General features: G+C 28.9%; 1 protein-coding gene across 2 annotated transcripts in view; it reads left to right on the top strand.

Annotated features, from left to right (window-relative positions):
* Nucleotides 1-21,785, top strand: part of LOC129952662 (terminal nucleotidyltransferase 5C) — a 132,529-nt gene that overhangs the window by 68,847 nt on the left and 41,897 nt on the right. The window contains exons 1-2 of one of the 2 annotated variants that reach the window (XM_056065410.1): nt 94-1,938; nt 2,017-2,354. The exons of the other annotated variant lie outside the window; for it this stretch is intronic. Coding sequence (XP_055921385.1) covers nt 2,316-2,354 — 39 coding nt within the window. The 5' untranslated portion in view covers nt 94-1,938; nt 2,017-2,315. Of the gene's footprint in view, nt 1-93; nt 1,939-2,016; nt 2,355-21,785 lie in introns of those variants that run through there. 2 annotated transcript variants of the gene reach the window in all.

Here is a 21,785-nt window from a genome sequence, read left to right as displayed (position 1 = left end):
TGGTCACTAAATGCCAACGCCACTGTCGTCGTCGTTGTCGTCAAACCCAATAGAACAGAAGTCGTTCAGTAGACCAAAGTTGGGGAAATATATCCACTAGTAGCGCGTCAACCTACAACAAGATACTTTTGTATCTTTTAGTATCAAAAACGTCGGTCGTCGCTTTACGGCCGGTTCGACCCGGTGCGGTGCCACCACCAACCATCATCACATCACCTCCCCCTTTGTGAGTAACCGTAACAAGTTTCTTACACGTCTATTTATTCTATCAATGTGTGAGTGCGCAATATAGCCAAAGCCGTAGCCGAAGCCGATAGTCGTGATAGCAGCCAGCCCCCCCTCCCTAAAGCTGAACCTGAAGCTGATCCAAAAAAGTTGTATATACATCAGAGAAACATTGGGGAACACAAAATATTCGTTTTCACTCTTCACTCAATTAGTGGAATAAGAATAATGAAACTGGCAAGCAACCAGTCGTTCAGTGAGTGTGACCGCGTACGAAAGTGAAGTTGATGAGAAGCAATCTGCAGATAATAAAACTCACAAGTTGATCGTTCGTGTTATACTTAAAAAATATTATTCCTTTTTTTGAATCCATAAAATTGTGAAAATAGGAAAACACTTGATTTGATATAAATTTTGTTTTTTGAATTTTCTGTTCAAGTATTTCACTTATTTGGGGACATTCGAAAAGAGTTTTTAATTGCTGTAAGAAAATTTCACACAATTTTATTTGTTTGAACCAAATTTCAAAGAAAAACCAAGGCGTCGTATACTTAGAATAGACTTTTCTCGAAACATTTTTATTGTGTGTGCTCACTCAAAAACCAATTGTAGAGTGAAATTGGCTTAACCATTCAGCACTATACTCTTCGTTTGTTTTTCTCTGTTTTAATTTGTATCTCAAGTGACGTGACACGGGGTCAAACTTGAAGCTATTTTTACAAAAAAAAAATAAAGAAAAGAAATTCAGTTGAACACTATATACACGTTTTTGTTGTTTTCTTCTCTTCGTCAACATTTTTATCTCTCGATCTTGCACCATACCTGTCTTTTACAACTACCTACGTATATACTTTGTGTTGAGATATTTTAAGAAAGCCGACTAAAGTGAAAATCATTTTGACTATTTTCTATCGCATAATTACGTTATACTCGTACACTATATACGACTGCTATACTTACCTATGACAAATGTGCGCACCATTACCTGACAGCTGGCTGTAATTAGAAAATTGAAATTGTATGTGGTGTTTTTGAACTGAGAAACTTATAGAAGAAGAAAAAATATCTGCACTGCACCTATCCCTCATCAGCGACCACCCTTAAAGACATACAAAACAAAAACAACAAATCTAAGGGAACTCATACAAGTGACACTATAAGCAAAATCAATTCTTGTCCAATTCTAGTGCCAAGCTCTTTGAAGAAAACCCAGAACAGAAGGAAGGACATTTTTAGCAAGTACATTCATAAGCTACGTATAAATGCGCATCTGTGAAGAAAAATAAAATACCTATCTACCTATAACTAATTTAATGCGTGACTTCGACATCGACTTCGCGTAAAACGAAACATATTGTGATTAAAATACAAAAAAAAAATATTAAGTGCATTTTTAAAAATTAGAAAAATAGAAGAAAAATAAGAATTCCACTGATGTATAACAAAAATCGAAGTGTATCAAATCAACGACTTGAAGTGTAATTTGCCCACTTGACTAGGTATATTTTTCAATTAATTATATATTGTGTGTTGAAACGAAACGCATCGTATTATTGGTCATCAGAAGAAGAAAAAAAAAACAACGTTAGCAACGATTTGAAAAACCCTCAATAGAAAAACGCTATATCTAATAAAAGGGTAATAATTATAAAATATACATCAAACAAACAAATCATCATCCAGCGCAATACCTGATGTACTAAGTTCATCTTCGTGAGTTTGTGTTTTGTTTTTTTTTTTTGATTTTATATCTACTAAAAAACACACAGTTTTTGTTTTTTTTTTTTAAAGATACATCATAATTGAGAGAGATTCAATTATTGTTGTTATTGTTGGACACATCATCATCACGACAAGGCGCAGTAAATAATTTTTTTTTATTTAAACAAAAACAGAATAAAAAAGAAGAAAATAATTCACAACGAGAAAAATAATAGCAACAACAACAAAAACAAAAAAGAAAGATTAAAATTGAAAGCAACAATCAAAGAAGAAAACAATTTTTGTTGCTTTTTTTTAAGTTTTCGTCGTACTACTTTTGTACGTTTTGTCTCCCATTTGTGAAACGTGATAAATAAAACAGCGTTCTTATGAAATCGGAAAATTGGATCACATCCTACAATGAAAAGGTAAGTCAAATATTTTTAATATAAATGCATACATATATACCTATGCAAACATATGTATGTGTATTGTTATTGTTGGTTAAAAATTTAAATATATTACTTTTGGCAATTTGGAATAATTTTTGAAAAGAAAATGAGTGAATAAATTATGACAAATTTGTTATACGGGGTGTGTTCGTCTGGGAGATGAAGGCTGGTATGCTTTTTTGTGAAACATATGGTTCGAATGAAATTTTTTTTTTGGAATTAATTTCCTTGTGAAATTCATAATGATTAGGTTAAAGTTTTTAGTTTTAAATTAAACTATTGAATTTTGTTTGTATTTTTAATTGGGCTTCTATACATTTTGAAACAGGCATTTTGTTTTAGCAATTGAGTTGAACATAACGTAGATACATACATACATTACATCTTTATGTATGTACCTATCTACTTGTTGAACTAGCTTAGAATAAAAGCAAACTTAGTTTAAGTATAGATACCTATTGATATAAAAAAATGTATCTACTCAATATGTACATTACATACGTATGTATATAGGTTAATATCAGAATTTCGTTGTGATTAAAATTGTGTAGTTTGGTTTTTCATGAGAAAGCAACAGTAGTTAGACACAATTGAATTTTTTTTAATAAAGTTAAGATGTGAATTCAGTAAAAATGTATACATTTTTAAGACAATATATACAATTTTTATATTTTTGAAGACTAATAGAACAAATAAAGTATTTAACTCACACTAGCTTTCATTTTGCTTTAAATTTGTCAACATTTTGTGTGTACAAAATTTTTTAAAAATTAAGAAATTCTGAAACATAGAAACATATTTGAAGTAATTTCTGATAATCAGTGAATATTGAGAAAAAAAAGTAAAATAAAATCAAAAAATCATGTTAGGCTTTCAAAACCTTGTTAAATTAATAAACAAAAAGTTGTGACAATTTGTCCGTCTAAAGATATTTCTTTTCAACTCATAAATATTAAGATATACACATGCGTTTCAAAAACTTATTATGAAATGTGGTGTGCAGTTACAAAAAATATTGTTAACTTTGTTACTTTCTCTTTGAAAATAAATTAAAATATATATCCATCTATCTATCTAAAAGTTTAAAAAAAACATTTACAATAACATTTTGCGTATGATAAAAAAAAGTTTTGAAGTCAATATCTTGTTTTGTTCTTAGTCGAAAACCATTTTTTATCAGTTTATTTTTGAAGGTTTTCGTATTTTGTAAGAAAAATTGTGCATTATATTTTTCTAAATAAAAATGAACTAAACTAAAAACATTTTCTACCAATTATACTAGTTTTTATTTCTCAAAAACATTTTCTTATGTTAAATAACAAACATTTTGCATAGAATTCACTTATTTTAAAGTCAAAACCTTCATCTATTCTTGAAATATTCGAATCTTACATCCATAAGCTCTTACGAATTGTTCGGAGTATTTTTTGTAGATTCTTATTTTTACTTAAAAAAAGCTGATTGTTGGATTTTTTTTTTAAATTTAAATAAAAATATTCAGAACAATAAAATTAGTTACCAACTATAAGTAGTATTTTTAAAGGTTTTTTTTACCAAAGACGAAACTGTTCCTTCGATTTTTTTCAAAAACAAATTAACCAGGTGTTAAAAACATTATTATTTTATATATACAATTACTTTAGGTGCAATATCATTTTCTATTTGTGATGTGCCTTTTCCGAATTTTTCCTTAAAATGTTTTAAATTTTTTTAATTAATTATTTGTTCATTAATACAAACGATACCCGTCTCATTTTCGAGAACGTAACCTTAATACATGAAGTTTTTTTTTTGAATTATAGTTTCTTTCTTTTATTTATAACTGAATTTGTGTGATTCATTGAAAAATCGCAGAAGGCTAAACCATAAACCCCATAAACCATAAAACCCTTGTTTATGACAACTTAAATTCATAAATTCTAAATATTTTGTTAAAAAATAAAGTTCGATTTTAAGTTACTATTATAGAACTTAAATACATAGATTATATTTTTCAACATCTGTTATCAATCAGGTAGGAAAAACAACCATATTGTATTTTTTAATTTTGTTATTAAAAATTTATTCATGATTTATATTTATTTTTTAAATGTTAAAAAAATATAATTTACTTTAATTTACTTATAATCATTATTATATTTTATGTTAAGAATTTCCAAATAATTCAGCGAAAAGATTTTAATAATTGAATTTTTGAAATCTAAATATTTTATGTTATTTATAAATTTGAATTCAAATTAAAAAAAATAAACATTCAGGACTTTCGGAAATTCACATTTCACGTCAAAAAATATGATGAAGTACTTTATAAAAATCAGTTTATAATACATTTAAACGTAGACAAAAATTGATTTATTCTTCTTTTTCTGTCTAAAAACACGTTCGAACACGGATTACTTTAATTTTTGTATGCAATTGCATAAAAATAAATCAGTAGTTTATGTTTTAAGTTATAGTTTAATATACTTACATAAACTTACTTACCCCGATTCTATACTCGCTCGTTCAGATATTGTTGATATTCCAGAAAATGCAGAAAAATCGACAATGTACTTAAATTACACCCACTACTCCTGCAACGACCCTTACAATTCGAATTACATGCATAAGAAAACTACAAAAGTGTAAATATGCAAGTATGTATATAAAAATAAGCTCCTGTAAGGATGCCATTAACCTGGGTCATTATTTTTGTTAGTTGAATCGATTTGTGATATAATTTGTGTTATTATTTAAAAACAAAAACTAAAATAAAGTTAAATAAGCACATGTTCAAGGACTATTTCTTTAAACATCAAGTACCTGTAAAACTAGTCGCATTCTACCTCTCCAACAATTTTGCAGAGTAATCTTGAGTTTAATTTCAGACTAAAGTTCAATTTCAGATATTCCTTTATCAGCCACACATCAAGAATGTGTTAAGCTCTTTTTTCCCTCTAATTTTGATATTCAAAACTTTGAGACCAATTTTAACTGTTATATCCTCTTAAATTCATCCATACTTTAATTGGTTTCAATGAAATAAACTAAACTTGTTCTATTAACAATATTTTTGTCTTATTCTTAAAAAAATAATCCAAAACAAAACTTGTTGTCAATTGTTATACTTCAGCATGCAGTTTATTCTAATGCTATACACTAAACCTGTAGTACCCGCGGTGGTTAGTGCGTTGGACTGTCATACAAGGGGTCTTGGGTTTAATCCCTGCCTGTGCCACCTTAATTTAAAAAAAAAATAATTTTCGCGGGTACTCTCTTTTGAGAGGAATTGACAAATAATTCAAAAGTAATTCTTGTCATGAAAAAATGCTTTCTCAAATTATCCGTTCGGATTCTTCCTAAAAATGTAAGTCCCTTCCATTCCTGACAACAGTACTCGCACACAGGAATGGTTGAGAGTTGTAAGTCACCTGGTTCCTGGTTCAATTTATTTATTTTTTTATATACCAAACCAAAACTTGATCATATAAGTGTCACATACTAAACAGAAACACACTAAGAGAACGGTTATGATGAGTATGAGAAATAAAAAGCCATCAATTAAATGAGATTTTAATTACATATTCCTATTTCCCACTTCTAACTACGTATACTCTTTATTCTCATACAAAATTTTCCAACACAGACTCTTATAGCAATTGAGAACAATATGCGGTTGCTGCTCCTATATAAAGTAGAACCAGGGACTATATTTTACTACTTTGTGAATAGATTAGTTCACTCTTGAGCCCAACTTTGGTTGCACTATGAAGTACAGAGATTCTTTCTTTAGCCGTACTGCTTGAATGTAAAGTTCTTTACAAAACCCTGTTTCTAACTATCTTGCTTTGATCAAGAATATAGACAACTCATTTTGAAATTCGCTTCTTTATCAAAGGTACATAACAATACTTTTAATATTTTGAGAATAATCCTTCATGTCCGTAAATTATGCTATAAAGTAAATTTACATATATTGTGGAATAAAAGTAAGAATAATTATAATTTATTATTTGAAATTTACCTAATATGCATATGTAGATTTTTGAAACAAATCTTTCGAAAAACATGTGCTTAAAAAACGACTGGTTTCCAGCGTTAAATTATTTTTGTCAAATAATTCGTCATAGAATATCATTTGTTTGTTCTTGCTATGAATACCTAATAAAACAAAAATAGAAATAACACGTGTCATCATTACGACATTAGTGACATAACAAAAGAAAAGAATACATTCGAAATAAACAAATAACATTGCCAAAAACCATAATCGTCGAAAAAAGATTAAAATTGTATTCGTGTGACTCATATTCAATATTCAAATCTACATAAAATATTTTTTGTTTGTACTTTCCGGGATACATGAAATAAAATAGCAAACTATTGTATAATCGGAATAGTATTCCATATAAAGAAAAATTGTACTATATGCTTAAATATTCAAAAAAACATCATTGTTTAAACATAAGCTATAATTACTTTCACAATAATATTATTTATGTACACACGACTATATGACAAATTAACGTCGAAACAATCAAATTAAGTTGGAACTTTTTATTTATCGAAAAATCACCATCACGAACTATCTTCTATATATACATATGTATATTTTTAGTGAATTTTTATATAAAATGGAATAAATCTTATATTTTATATTGCACTTCAGTGAGTTTGATTGAATGCAATAATTTGTTCACTAATATTATAGCTGTCATTTTTTGAAAACAGTTTTTGTTTTAAAAAGAGAGTTTTTAAGTTTGCGTGTTTGCTTGATTTCGAAATGAATTGAATGGAAGTTATTTTTACACTAATTTTGATTGAACATTCAATAAATTAAAAAAAAATATAAACACGCAATTTACTACAATTGAAACGTGTGTAGACATTAGTGGATTTTTATTTAAAAGTAATTTATATTATTTTTAAACAAACAATCATATATCTTACTTCAATTTATATACTTAGCTTCAACTTCTATTAATAAATCAAAGTTTATTCAATGTTTCTCAATTAATTTTAGTTTAGGATTTCAAAATCTGTATTTTTAATCAATCAACTCTGCTCAGAAAAAATCCTAAGTGCGAGAAAGTTGTGGTGTAGTTTTGATTTCTTCAATGTTGTGTAAGTTTTGTTTAGGCGTTCTCAAATCGAAATATAAGTTTTCCACTGATAAAAATAATTGTTAATATAATATTCAATAAAAACACAATTCGCATAGTCTGCAGAATATTTTATTTATTTTGACATCTTATTTGTCAAAATTGGTTCAGCATGGCATTTGGAAAAGGTAGGTTACTAACGAAATAATATACACTCCAAAACGCTAGGATGAGGCTACATATTTTATATTATGTTATGTAATGTATACATTGTTACATTTCTTAAGAGTTAAATTTTTAATACAATTTAGTATGTTCATGCAACTGTAGTATTTTTTTTTAAATCTGCATTTTTATGTCGCTGATTGCTGAATTTGTATATATTCGGTTTTTGCTTTTGGTTGATTTTTGTTGCAATTTGTTCAATACCTACGTTTATTTCAGTAATTATTTTTGAGATTTTGATAATAAGAGTCAAGGTCTTGTATGGCCAATTTTAACTCTTTTTTTTCTTTCAAAAATCTAACCATTGCTAACCTATAACATTTGGTAACGATTTTTAAATGTTTCCTCGTGTGATTTGCAAAAACCAAACATTGTAAACCTGGCAAATCCTTTCCTTATTAATAATGTTGTTCTGCAACACAAATCAAACATTCCTTTGCTAAAGGTTTGAGAAAAAAATAGGTGGCCCGTTGGGAACTAGAGCCTATAAAGACTTAATACTCTCAACCATTTCTCTGTGCGAGTTATGTTGTCAGGGATCGAGGGGACCTACAGTTTTAAGCCGAATCCGAACGACTGTTTTGAGAAAGCACTTCTCATGACAATAATTACTCTTGGAGAATCTGTCAATTCCTAGCAAGTGGCCCAGCTAAGCATTAAGTAAGGATACGCACTTTCCACCGCGTCCTATACGCACTAGCCAACACCATTTAGAGTTAAACTATTTGCTCCAAATTAAAATAAACACCCGTTTTCAATAATATTTTCAAATTTTAAAAATAAAAAAAACATTAATGCTTTAATGTTTTCTTAAGACTAGTTGATAATTGGCAGCAAAAGATTGAAAACTTTTAACCATTTTTTGAGGATTTTATGATATACTAAAAATATTTTGACTGAGTACTGAAGATAGGCAATCTGAAAATTCCGAATTTTATTGAAACAAAAAGTGGTATCACAAAACCACGACGTGATTTTTATGTAAGATTCTTAATAAAGCCATCAAAAACCTTAAGAAAAGTTGCTATTATCAGCCAATTATATATCAACAGGAAGATTTAAATTTTTTGAGTTGATTTTTTTAAGAATCCTTTACTTACCTTAAAATTCCAGTGTGTTTTGCAAAATAAATATTAAATATAATTGCAGTTACTGCGTCACAGCACAAAATAATGAATATTAAAACATTTGTATTTGAAAAGATGTAAAAATATATATACAAACTTTAGGCACACCTGAATTCATTGTTAATTATTTATTATGTAAGATTTTACATCTGTTCTATATTTAATGTGGTTGTACTTTTATAAAAATACAATAAACTTAACGTACCATATGGAATTTCATGGTCAGTCTTCTTGATTCCATATTTGCTTTTTTATAAAATATTTACCTATGTACATAAATTAGTCGCTTTCCCAATGCTTTTTTTCTTTTGCAATTAATTAATATGGATTAGTATCGTTCACAAGTTGAACTAATTGAATTTGATATTGAAAAGTTCAGTGTTACATCAAGAAGCGTAGAGAGCAAATATTTCAAACTTTTTGACATTCTAAGTTCTGAACAAACAAGTGAATACAAGAAGTGTATAATAAGGTCAGGCCCGAACCTCCCTGTTTTAAAACTATCTTCAAAAATCAAAATGCATTTTTTGTATATTATAATGGGTGGTATTCTGAAGCATGCATAACATTGTTAATAATGTGTTTAAGAACCTATTAGCCTTGTTAACAGCACTGAAAGCACAAACTCATCGTCATCGTGATAAAACCAAAATCAATATATTGATTTTGTTTTTAGTATCGTTCAACTTTTATAAGTACCTATCTGCTTTACCTATACTTATGTATATACTAGTAGGAACAACCTACAAGTACAAGGCATATACTGTATCCATTGCAATATGTTAAGACATAGAAGTGTTTCCGTAACCTCTATTGGCGTAAAGTTTGTAATTGAAAAGTGTTTTCTGTTTTCCCTGAAAAAATAATGGTCGATATTTTATTTTTAAATGTTTGTATAATAAGATGGATTGTTTAGTTGTTGCTTTTACAACCTTAGACATTTTGATCCTTTTCATGTAAACATAGGTATACCAATCTTCTGCGTGATAAAGAAAATCATGAAAACAAGTTAAAACAGAATAAATGACTGACGTGTCAGGCCTTAAGTTACACTCTACCCAATGAGGGTTTATTTTGTTTGTTTCGGTAAAGTAATCAGGAGATTTGATATGACCGAGTCATCTTCTTTTTGAATGCCAAAAAAAAAAAAAAAAAACAACACCACTGATGATCAAGACAACCTTTAACCTTACACTGTACCAATTCAATTTGAAATAAAATAATATGTTCAAATATCAAAGAGCTCTCTGGTAGATAAACATAATCCTCAGTGTGTTTTTTTTTGAAATGAGAATCCAAATTGAATTGGTATGTTAACTGCGTCGTCGTCGAGTCGTAGTCGGTCGTTTGTCATGATGTAGGTTTCGATTGAGTTATCATCCTGAAATTTTATTCCAATTTGATGTATTGCCTATGCCGAAATCCTTTGGACTTAAAAGAATTTTTCCTCTTGATTGATAGAAATTGAGTAGGTATATATTTGAGTAAATTCTTTATAAATAAATATATACTATACATACATATGTATATATGTGTTTATAAGGGAGATTGACATATTATTTCTTTGGTTAAACAATTTTTTTTGTTGTATTTACATTTAATTCAAAATTAAATTGAAAACGACCCTCTATATTTTGAAAAAGAACCTACAAATTTCCAAGAGTTAACCCGAAAAGCAATCACACAATAATCAAAAAGGGAATAGTGTTCCCAGTAACCATATCTACTAAATACATACATACGAATACACAAGTTGTTATATGCTTACATATACATATATGAACATGGGAATTTTCCTGAGAAGAAAAAAGCTATAGGAAAGTTTTTTTCAAAAAAAAAACACATACAATTTAGAAAAATGCTTGACTTGACTGCGCCTCAAATGGTCCATCCGCTTAGTCCAATTTTGGCATACTATTTAAAATACTTCGGCCGGTATCTCACGAATGAATGCTTCAATGCTGCGTCCAATTGAATAGGGCTTGCCTGTATAGACATGAGCTTTAACATAGCCCCACAAAAACTAGTCTTAAGGCGTTAATTCGCATGATCTAGGCGGCCAATTAACCGGTCCCCAACGTGAAATAAAATGTTCACCGAACTCGCCTCTTAATACGTGCATTTTTGCGCATGCTGTGTGGCATTTGGCACTGTCTTGTTAAAACCACATATCATGCAAGTCAAGCTCTTACATTTCGGGCAAAAAAAAAGTTGGAGCGCTCACCATTTATATACACAGTTAAGTTACGATTCACATCATCTTTGAAGATGTACGGTCCAATGATGCCACCAGCCCATAAACCGTACCAAACTGTGACATTTCTGGATGCATTGATAGCTCTTGCAATGCTTCTGACTGATATTCACCCCATTGTTTATCTAAGTCTAAAAAAAACGGTGTTTTTTTAGACTTAGATAAACAAAAGTTCTTAACAATAAATTGAGAGAATATTTGAAAAACTTCAAATCATTCTCTATTAGATGCTATTTAAGTGTCTCGAACTAAATTAACGTAAGCTCCCACTAGTTATAAGATGACTTTTAGGTCTTTTTTGACTATGAAGTTTAAGTCTTATGTTTGGCAAATCTGTTCAAGCTTGAGTGCCAAGAACCCCTATTTAAAATTAAATCATTTGCTCCAAATTAAAAAAACACCCGTTTTCAAAACCATTTTTATGCGCATAAATGTACCTACTCAAGGTCTTGAGAACCCGGCTAAAGAGTTAGAAAAAATTAAACTTTGCTTATAGACTACTTAGGGAAAAGGAAATTTCCTCCTATCGAAGGAAGATTTGCGAGAAATTTTAAACTTATCGCATTTCATGCCACTATTGATGTCAAAAAAAATTTAAGAATATGTTTTCGAATATCCTAGAAGATTAATTGTTTATCAGAATTATATAGCTTTACTTGTCTGATAAATGTTTAAAAACTATTCATAAATAAGTGAAAACGATTAAAACTGACTGAAATAACGCAAAGATATCGAAAACATTCTAAGGTAGAAATTTTGATCTTAGCTGAAATCAATGTGTACAATTATTTCTCGGTTTTAATTAGACCAATTTGTTAAGCTAATTTTTTTCTGAAACCATTTATGGTTTGAAATAAAAAAAATAAACACAACACTAATGTTTTATTATTTGTGATCCATACAATATATGGTAATTTTTTCCAAGTTTAAAATTCACTCTTAATTTGATTATTGGTAGGGCTTTTAGTTTACATACAAATTTTAATAAAATATATTTGTCTTGAATAAAATTCCAAAATTTGTTCACTTGTATTCTTTTTCAATATAAAACATATAACCTTAAAGAAATAAAGTGCACCAAGATTTTATTTTAGAAATGTTATTTTATATCTTAGAAAAACTGAAAAATACTTCTAACACAAATCTGCTTAAATTAATAACTTTTAACTCAATGGACCCAATGGCTTAAGTTCTTAAGACCGACAGACGGATACCCGCTTTGTTTTGACTAAGTAGCTTTTTTGCAAATTATTTTAATTGGGTTTTTGTAAACAATGTTTTATATAAATTGGAATTAGTCTAATGATAATTTCCTTCTTTGCTGACAATGTTCATACCAATGCGTAGTAGTACTTTTTAAGGCTGTTATCTTTTTTTTAGTTCTTTTATTTTTTTTTTTAAACAACTGTTATTATTTCAAGGCTAATTACGGGTTGGTTAACAAAATAATTAATTCACAAATTGGCAACTACACTTTATTTTTTTGTCATTTTCTCTAAAAATTTGAATGAATATTTTCAATGACGATTTTTTTATTTTTTTTAAGGAGTTTTCAATAAAAAAATAATAAAAATTGCAATGTCACCTAATTTATCATTTTCTCATCACAAAGCTTTATTGACCGTGTGCAAAAATAAATTATTCTCTTTTTTTTATGGAAATTTATCTTTCAAAAAATAAAAATAAAAATAAAGAATTTATTTAAAAAATCATTGTCACTGCACAATATTTATTTCTGTTATTGTTCACGCATTGTGTTCAATGAAAGTATCATTATATTTATAACCAAATTAAACTGCTTAAATCCAAACACATACAAATGTTTGCATTTCTTTTCATTTGTAAAAAGCTAACAAAATACATGTGTTATACATTGTAGAAAGATAAATATATTATTATTAATGTGATCTCCATAATTTTTGAAGTTTTTTTTTTTTAATTTGTTTACTCGGCCAAGAACACTCATTATAAAAACTCGTATCTCTCATCACTACCTCATTCTATTAAAAAATGAAAAAATATAATATAAAAATGTAAATATTTGACTTTATGCATTTGTGAGAGATCACGATGATCCACTCTGAGTTTGACCATATTTTGTGATAAATGAGTGACACACAAGACGACTGAGGTCAGTGGGCTATCTATTTATTCAAACTGAACAATAGAAATGCCACTTCTATTGTTATTGTTCTCTCTTGTTATTCAGACAACAACAAAATTAAATATACTACAGACAGTATGATCATTAAAAGAAGAAAAATAGAAACAACAACAACAACAAGAAAATTAATATGACGGGTAGTTTTATTCCATAATAATCAACTTAGATACATCAAGCATCCCCCCTCTGCGATGCGATGCATTTAAATGAATCTTTACTAATCTTAAGCGCATAAATACTTTGACATAGATATATACTGCTTAGTATATGGCTATTTCGTAGATACTGCGCCATTTGAAAGAAGATAGGATAAACGAAGGCTTTTATAAGTGAACGCAAACATATGATTCACAACGATTTTACTCTTGATTCTTCAAACTGCAACAGGTTGTTGAAGAAGAAGATGAAAAAAAGTATAATATATTCATTTGTCATATCTATTCAATAGGTATGAGAGTAAATTATTAAGTTAAGGCCCGTTGACTCATACCCTCATATAAGTCATCACAAATAAATCTATGTCAATCATTTGGAATACAAGCTGTTCGTCTATTTAAATTTGGGTTAAAATTCTTATTGTGATAAAAAATAAGGACCCAATGCTGTGGAGTTGGACACAGGTAGAAGAAACACATTTATTGTTAATACTTATGATATATTTTTGCACAATCATTGAAAATATATCCAATCTTTTACTTTAAATAATATCTTGAATCAACGATGCGTGCATCCAATCCAAATCTAAATAGAATAAATAGTACTATATACCTAAAGCTGGCAGCAAATTTTGGAAGTGAAGTGATAACCAAAATTCTTTTTTGAGAATGTGTAAATATACGCACGATTATATCAAATTCAACCATCTGGCAGCCTTTATTTTCAGTCTTAGTCGGGGGTAAGCGTTCAAAAATGGGCATTTTTCCGATTTTGAGTGATGCATCAAACCCCCTGATTACAAATGTGCGTGTCTAAGACGCTTAACTTTCAGCCTTTTGTTTGCCAAACGCATTTTCGGCTTTTTCAAATGAATTTTTTAACTTATACCTTCTTTCCCATAAGGTATAACCCAAGAATGATAAAACAAATTATCAGAAAATTTCCCCTGATTACAAAAATATGTATATGTCGAAGATGTTTTGTATGCAGCCTTCTGCTTGTTATGTGGACTTTAATGATTATTCAAATGCATTAGTTTAATTTAAAACCCTCATTATTCTCATTTGGTTATTATTCAACTCGCAAAAATTTGCTGCCGGCTCCTAGACTACTAGCAAATAATTAAATAAATTAGGTGGCGCAACTGTCCCTTGAGAAATAAGGCCTAGTGACTTACAACTCTCAACCATTCCTGTGTGCGAGTACTCTTATTAGGAATGGAGGGACTTACAGTGTTAAGCCAAAACCGAACGGCTAATTTGAGAAAGCACCCTTCATGACAGGAATTACATTTGGAGGATTTGTCAATTCCTCGCAAGAGGCAGTACCCGTGAAGAATTTTTAGATGACACAGGCAGGGATTGAACCTAGGACCTCTTGCATGACAGTCCAACACACTAATCACCATGCCACGGGTACCGGTCTAGACTTCTAATATCTACTTATAAAAAAGTGTCGGTATTTTTTAAAGTAATTTGCCGCCAAAATCAAGATACCAGTTAACTTGAAAAGTTTTTAAGAGGTGAAATACTTAGTACTGGGTTGAATACTGTGTTTAAAATTCTGTGTGTCAAAATTGTACATTACAAAATTCTGTATGTTAAAAATTCTAGTTGGCCAAAACTCTTCATTTGAAAATGTGGTAATTAGTCTTTTTACAAAATGATTTTTATTTTTAGCCCATTTTAAAGTACAGAATATTTAAACAAACTATTTTTAGGATTGAGGTATCATTACAATTTTCAGTAAGGCTGTTTTTCAAAAACTTTTACCACAATAACACGTTTTCATTTTCAACATTTTTCGTGAATATATCAACCCTTTGACTTTTTACTTTTTTAAATAATGTTTATTATCAAACAGAACTATCAAAAACACGTTTTGTGTTATAAAATATTTTGTGATAAGAAATGTCTAATACTGTATATTTGGCATATTTGTATACATCGTTCTAAGTTTACAGTGTTTCGAAATACAAAATTTAGTACATACACAATTTTGACCATACAGAATCATGCAGAATTTTGATAATAGAGAGTTCTCAAGAATAGTATTTTGACCCGCTTCCCTTTATATTAACACATATTTATGTTCTTAGAAATTATCAATCAAAAGATTTACATTGATGATCTTTTGTTAATGGTAAGAAGCAGTATGCCATCAATAATTAATAATTATTAAATTTCATATTCAAGGTTTTGAATGAATTGTTAGGCATTGGCATTGACCTAACGTTTCCCGTACTCTTTAAGAAAAAGATCTTAAAATGTAAGACCGGTGATGAATTGAAATAACTTCTAAGAAAAATTAAAAAATATTCGATGTGAATGTTAATAATTTCAATGCGTTGTTGTAGAGCATGTGGTTCATTATTTAGTAGTAGCGTGTAGTTTTTACTTCTCAAACTATGATAGCTTCAAAAGTAACAGCTGCCTTAAACCTATTATTAGAAAACCCATTGAAAAAAGAGCTGTTTTTGGATGTTTTATTTTTATATTTCGATCAAAAATTCCTTATTACAGCTTATTGCTTTTCATATATACGGCAATAGTGCATAACAATTGAAACACAAAAGAAATCAAAATATCAAAACGAAAAATTTACTTCCTTCCTCAAAATATTTACCTACCGCAAAAATGTATTATGTTTTATATTTCATAATCCATTAAAATTAATAAATTTTATCAGACTTAATTTTGACAACAGTATAATGAGAGTCAATCACGCAAGTATTTTATTATTTAAACAAAAAAAATAAAAACTTTAAAGAATTTCAACTCTGTACAACACAATATCTGGTTTCTGGTATCTGTATCTGTATATCTATCCGTTATTAGTATTGACATTGAAAACACTTTCATTGAAAATATTTTTTTTTTAATTTAAGTATAACTTTTCTGATAGATAAAATAAAGCTTATTGTCTTCATAAGAAGTACGGTCAAGGTCTGTATAAGATAAAAATGACTTTAGCTTCGGGGTTCAGGTCATGATGACTAACGCGTATTATAAACTAAAACAAAACATGATGAACTACATATATATGCTATAACGATGATATTAATCAATTCTTGATTCAAATATACATATTATTGTTTTATAAAACAAGGTTACGTAGTGGAAGTAACTTTTATTAGGTAGCCAAATTTTGAATTAGGTATTTACCGTACCGTAACAGAAAGTCTTTATTAAATATAAATCTATTCAGCAATACTTTATTTTACTTAAAATTAAGACATATTTTACTCAATTAGTAAGCAAAATTAAGCAAGTACATATATAACATACTTTTCCTTGCGTTATTTTTAAGCTTATTTTTAGAAATGAAAATTACTGATTCTTTTTGTCTTTAGGAACATTAAAAGTTTTGATAAAAATCGGTAGAGTACAAAATTATATCCATACATATTTATTTCTTTAGTTTGATTTAATTTGAATAATTTAATTATTTTAGTTTCATTGAAACTGATTGAAACATTTGAAATGTATAATTTACATAAATAGAATAATTAATGATGTGTTTTTTTATTCAAAAGGATTTTATTCCTTATTCCTTAAAAATCAAAATGAACAAATGAAGATGTGTAGTTGCAACGTTTAAATAGCAGAATAATTATAGAATATTGAAAATGTAAACGAAATACAATTGCCTGGAGAGAAAATAATTGTTTAGTAAATTTCGCAATTGAATTAATTGCAACGCTGGGCGTATACGTACTTTATCTTTTCTTTAATTGACGTTACATAACATGTTAGTATATTTTCACATATTTTGTGAATATTTCGTTATAATACTATCACCTTGTTGATCCGGAGGGTAAGCTACTTGAAAATATAGTAAAAGTGAAACGTAATACCTTATTTAATTAAAAGTATTCAGTAAAAAAAGTTGTATTAAATAATAACAATTTTAATAGTTTGCAATAAATGCTGATTGAATATATTATTAAAGGACATTAATATGGTTATAATTTTTAAAGTGTTGTACAAAAATAAACTCCTTCATGCTTATTGCATCGATTTTCTAGTGAACAGAAAATATCCAAAAATACAATACGTATTAAATGCAACTTTTCGAACTCCATTTTCGATTGATATTTGGCTTGGAAGATGATTGTGTGCATAAAGTCCCAGCTCTTCCATAAATTACAAATTTATAGATGTAATTTCGTTCTTTTAATTCACAAAAATATATATTTTATTTGCAGGGATTGTGATCAAAATTCTAAGAAAATACAAAATTTTGGGATTTTAAAAGACATTTAAACGAATTCAAAAAATTCCGTTGGAAAGATCATATAAAATTCGTTTTTAATAATAAATGAAAAATATTTGTGTATTTATTAAACTTTTTTTAATATACTGATGTTGGTTATCCTTTGAAAGAATTTGAAAAAATGTATCTTTAACCCGTGAAAACGTTTAGTTTACTTAAAAAAGGCAATATATAGATTCTTCATTTTTAAATCTATTCATGTTACTAATATATGTTGTGAAGCTGTTTTTAAAAAAGAAAGAAAATATTGCAAAAGTTAATAGAAGAATAATTAAAAAAGAAATAGAAAATATTGCAAATGTTAATAGAAGAATAATTAAAAAGAAATTCTTGATTCACTTTAACTCATTCTGTAGATAAAACTATGGCAAAAATAATTTGTATTTCAAAAAAAAAATATTATTATTTTTGTCTTTTCAAAAATAAGTCCTGGCCTCAAAAACTCTATATATAATTATTTACATAATATGTACATCAAGCCTGTTCTATGTATGGTTAGTTTCTTGAAATTTGCAAACGATGTTCGCTGAGAATCTTTTAACGATGTGAAGAATATTGTAATATCATACTCATAAACCTCTTTTGATGTTCTCTTCTCAAGCCAACGTTAACAATCTGATTAGTTTTAGTTCAAAAGGCAAAGACCACACAAGAAAATTTCAACACTCTAGACTTGAAAAATATTATGTTGACGCTGATCTATGCGCTGCGGTGGTGGTGACAGCACTTTGCAAGAAATCAAAATTAACATCAATAATAAAGAGCAAATCAGCCCTGCACATTGCACACATAGAGGAGAGTCACTTGTATTGCACTTAGAAAGATTAATCCCCTCGATTTGTTTGCTTTTAACTAGGTCGGCCTTATACTATCTATTATACTCTGCAGCTCAGGTGCTTTAGATACCGATGCCAAATAGTGCCATTATAAAGAGCATCGAGTATATGAATTTCATCGAAGAACAATTTATTTATATTTCCATATGAAAATGTATCCACCTTTTTGTGCTTTGTGGCAAAGGTGTCTGTTACCACCCCAAAGATTACGCCAGTATAAATCAAATTTCAAAATAAATATTCTGTTTTGCCATCCATATTATGGGTACGTAGAGATTTAGACGCTTGGTCGTTGTTTATGGATACTCGAACTCGTTAAACAATTCATTGCATCCGCAAGCAATTTTGTGGTTTTATAGAAGAAAAACCGACCGATGACAACGGGGCGATGCAACTATTATGAAGCCGTTCTGCACCTCGCCGCGTTCGGGACATTGTGACGGACGACTAGACAACTCGAAAACTCGACGACACGACGACGGTAAGGGGTAAGATTTTCATCGTTAATTTGCTGTTCGTGCTCTGTTTTAGCGCGAATCGATGCATAACAGGTAGATGAACGTTGCAAATGCAATAAAAAGCTAAATCATATACTTCAAATGAAAACTCCGTCCAACAGCAAACAAAAATAAAAACAATAACTACATCAACAAAAATATAGGGAAAGAAATATAACTTTTCCGAAAGGTTAATAACTTTGTAACCAAGTGAAACAGAGTCTAAGTAGGTAAATAAATTGTTTTTATTTATACATATATATAAATATGTAGTTTGCATTGTACAATGTATGTACATGCCCGCAGGTAAAAATAAAATTATTTTCTGAGATATTTATCATTTTGCAATTTTTATTTCTCTTCTATAGTTTTCATTTTCCTTTGGTTTTGTTTTATTCAACTAGGTTAAGCGGGCTGGCTCAAGACAAAAGGTTGATGACTTATACAAACCTAAGTAATTTAAAAAATTGTGCATAGATGCAATTTATAAATTGTTATACTTTTTATTAGGTTTATTATTGTTTTTATTTTATTTTTAAATTTGTATGAATAGTTTTATGTGCATTGTTCACGCAATTATGGCATACATTTTAATCGATAAAAGTGTGCTTCGGTATTTATAGCAATTGTTGCATGAACATTGAGTTTGCAAAATGAGTTTGATAAATAAATAGGTTATTGTATCATTAATGCTAGTGGTACAAAGCAAATGTATTGCGATTTTTTGTTTTAATGTTTTTTTGTTTTCTTTGATAATTTCTATCACTTGGGATACAATTTAACTTAAAGCCATTTTTTAGTTTTGTATAAAAACTAAGACTATCTAGAAAGTACTGTGAATTCGGAACACAAATATTATTACTTGTTTATAAAGATAAAGATTTTAACTAGTAAGTGAAACGTCTCTAAAGAATACCAATTTCAGCTTTAACTTGTAAATTGGGGCAGATGATCCATGTGAATTTTGTATTCGATTTGTTTTACATTATTTCACAAAAAGCATTTAATAATAAAAGAAAGATACGATTGGTTTGTATTTTTAATATTATAGTATAGGAAATATTTTTGTAGAAATTCATTCCTTACTAGAATTTTAAGAAATATTTGGAAAGCTTACGAATCTGCCTTACTTAAAAACAAAATACAATAGCGTTGCTTTCTTGCAAGTAAAAACATCGCAATAATTAAGACGGACAACATCAACAACTAATAAATGAACAAAAAGATAGAGTTTCGGATTGTGAAATGTAGGAGGCGATTTGGTGGTGCCAAAAGAAATTAATGCTAGTAGTGTGTTTGTTGATAATAATTCTGCTTTGTTCTTCGTCTGCAATAAACTCAATATATGATATTTGGATATTAATTTATAACAAGTCAAAACAAATGTAGACCAAAGTTTCACTATCAGTTTTTTAAACAGAATTTTACGTTTTAATTCAAAAGACCAAGAGCTTCAAAAGAAAAACCCAACTTCAATTTGTTCATCTTTCTAAAGTCCTTATACTGTTAATAGGCTTGCATCAAATTTCAAAATAGATTAGAAAAGGATTTAAATTGTTAGTTTTTAGTAAATAAACTCTGAATAATGTTGAAAATGTCATACAATATGATCTTTACAAACACGTGTATAGAATTGAACTAATGTTCGAAAACGAGAAAAAGCGCTTCACCATTCGACCTGGGTTTGTATGAATATTTAAATTCCATATTAAAACGAAACTTCCCAAGATAACTCTGAAAATAAATTCAAGAATTGACATTTGACGTACAACATAATAGTTGGGTTAGGTTAGGTTAAAGGGGCTATACGTATTGGAATAATATAAACTTAGGTCAATTTAATGTACCATTGTGATACCACATGAATTTTGATTCTTTCTTCTAAGTTACGAAACGTGAAAGATTGATTATGTTAATATGATTGAGATCGTTTACGTTTTTGAGCTAGAGCAAAGCATGTACAGAGGTTGAGAAAACATATTTTCTACTCTTCTTCATTCATAGATCTTTTTATTTGAGAACACTCCTAGCCGCGTTCCATCCTTACCTATTATCGAGCTAATATGCGATCTGCTTAGAGATTGCAAGCACCTTAAATTCTTTAAATCTTGGTGATGCTATTACAACTGATGTTTGAATAGCAGCATTAGCCAAGTGTGCTGGATTGTACTGTACAATTTCTTACGAGCTCATCTGCCTTACAATTTCCTGTAACGTCGCTATGGCCCGGCCCCCAGCAAAGGTGAATATTAAATTGTTGTGCCATTTCCATTACAGATGATTGACAGTTATGAACTTTAAAGTATAGCAAGTGCTTTCTTGACAATGCCAATGATACTAAATTCAAAAATTCAACTACAAGTGAGTTATTTTTAAAAACATAGCGGTCTTTTGGTACTTGTATTACTGAACTAACTACATTATGTACATACATTATACCAAAACAACTCGGCTTATGATTTATGGGCGCATTCTAAAAGCTAAGTAGTCCTGAACACTGGAGCTAAAATAACCGTGCTTTGCTAACAAATGCATTGTGCTACCAGTGAAATCCAATTAAAGAGTTTACTTTTACTTTGTAATCATTTCGCCATAACCTCGACAATATTCTTCCGCAACCACTGTATTTGCCTAAATTGGTTTTTTGATTTATAGCTTTTCGCTAATATTAAGGAAGTTTTGAAGGGAACCGCAAGAAGTAATTTATAGCTACTAAGAAAAAAATTAAAAAATATCGCTGAAACAACTGTTTTCTATCCAAAGCGAACTACTTTGAGGGAATTGAAGTGAAT

The sequence above is a fragment of the Eupeodes corollae genome, chromosome 3, assembly GCF_945859685.1.
Source record: "Eupeodes corollae chromosome 3, idEupCoro1.1, whole genome shotgun sequence".
Classification (NCBI taxonomy): domain Eukaryota; kingdom Metazoa; phylum Arthropoda; class Insecta; order Diptera; family Syrphidae; genus Eupeodes; species Eupeodes corollae.
The sequence above is the reverse complement of the archived record's forward strand: the minus strand, read 5'-3'. Positions and strand labels throughout refer to the sequence as shown.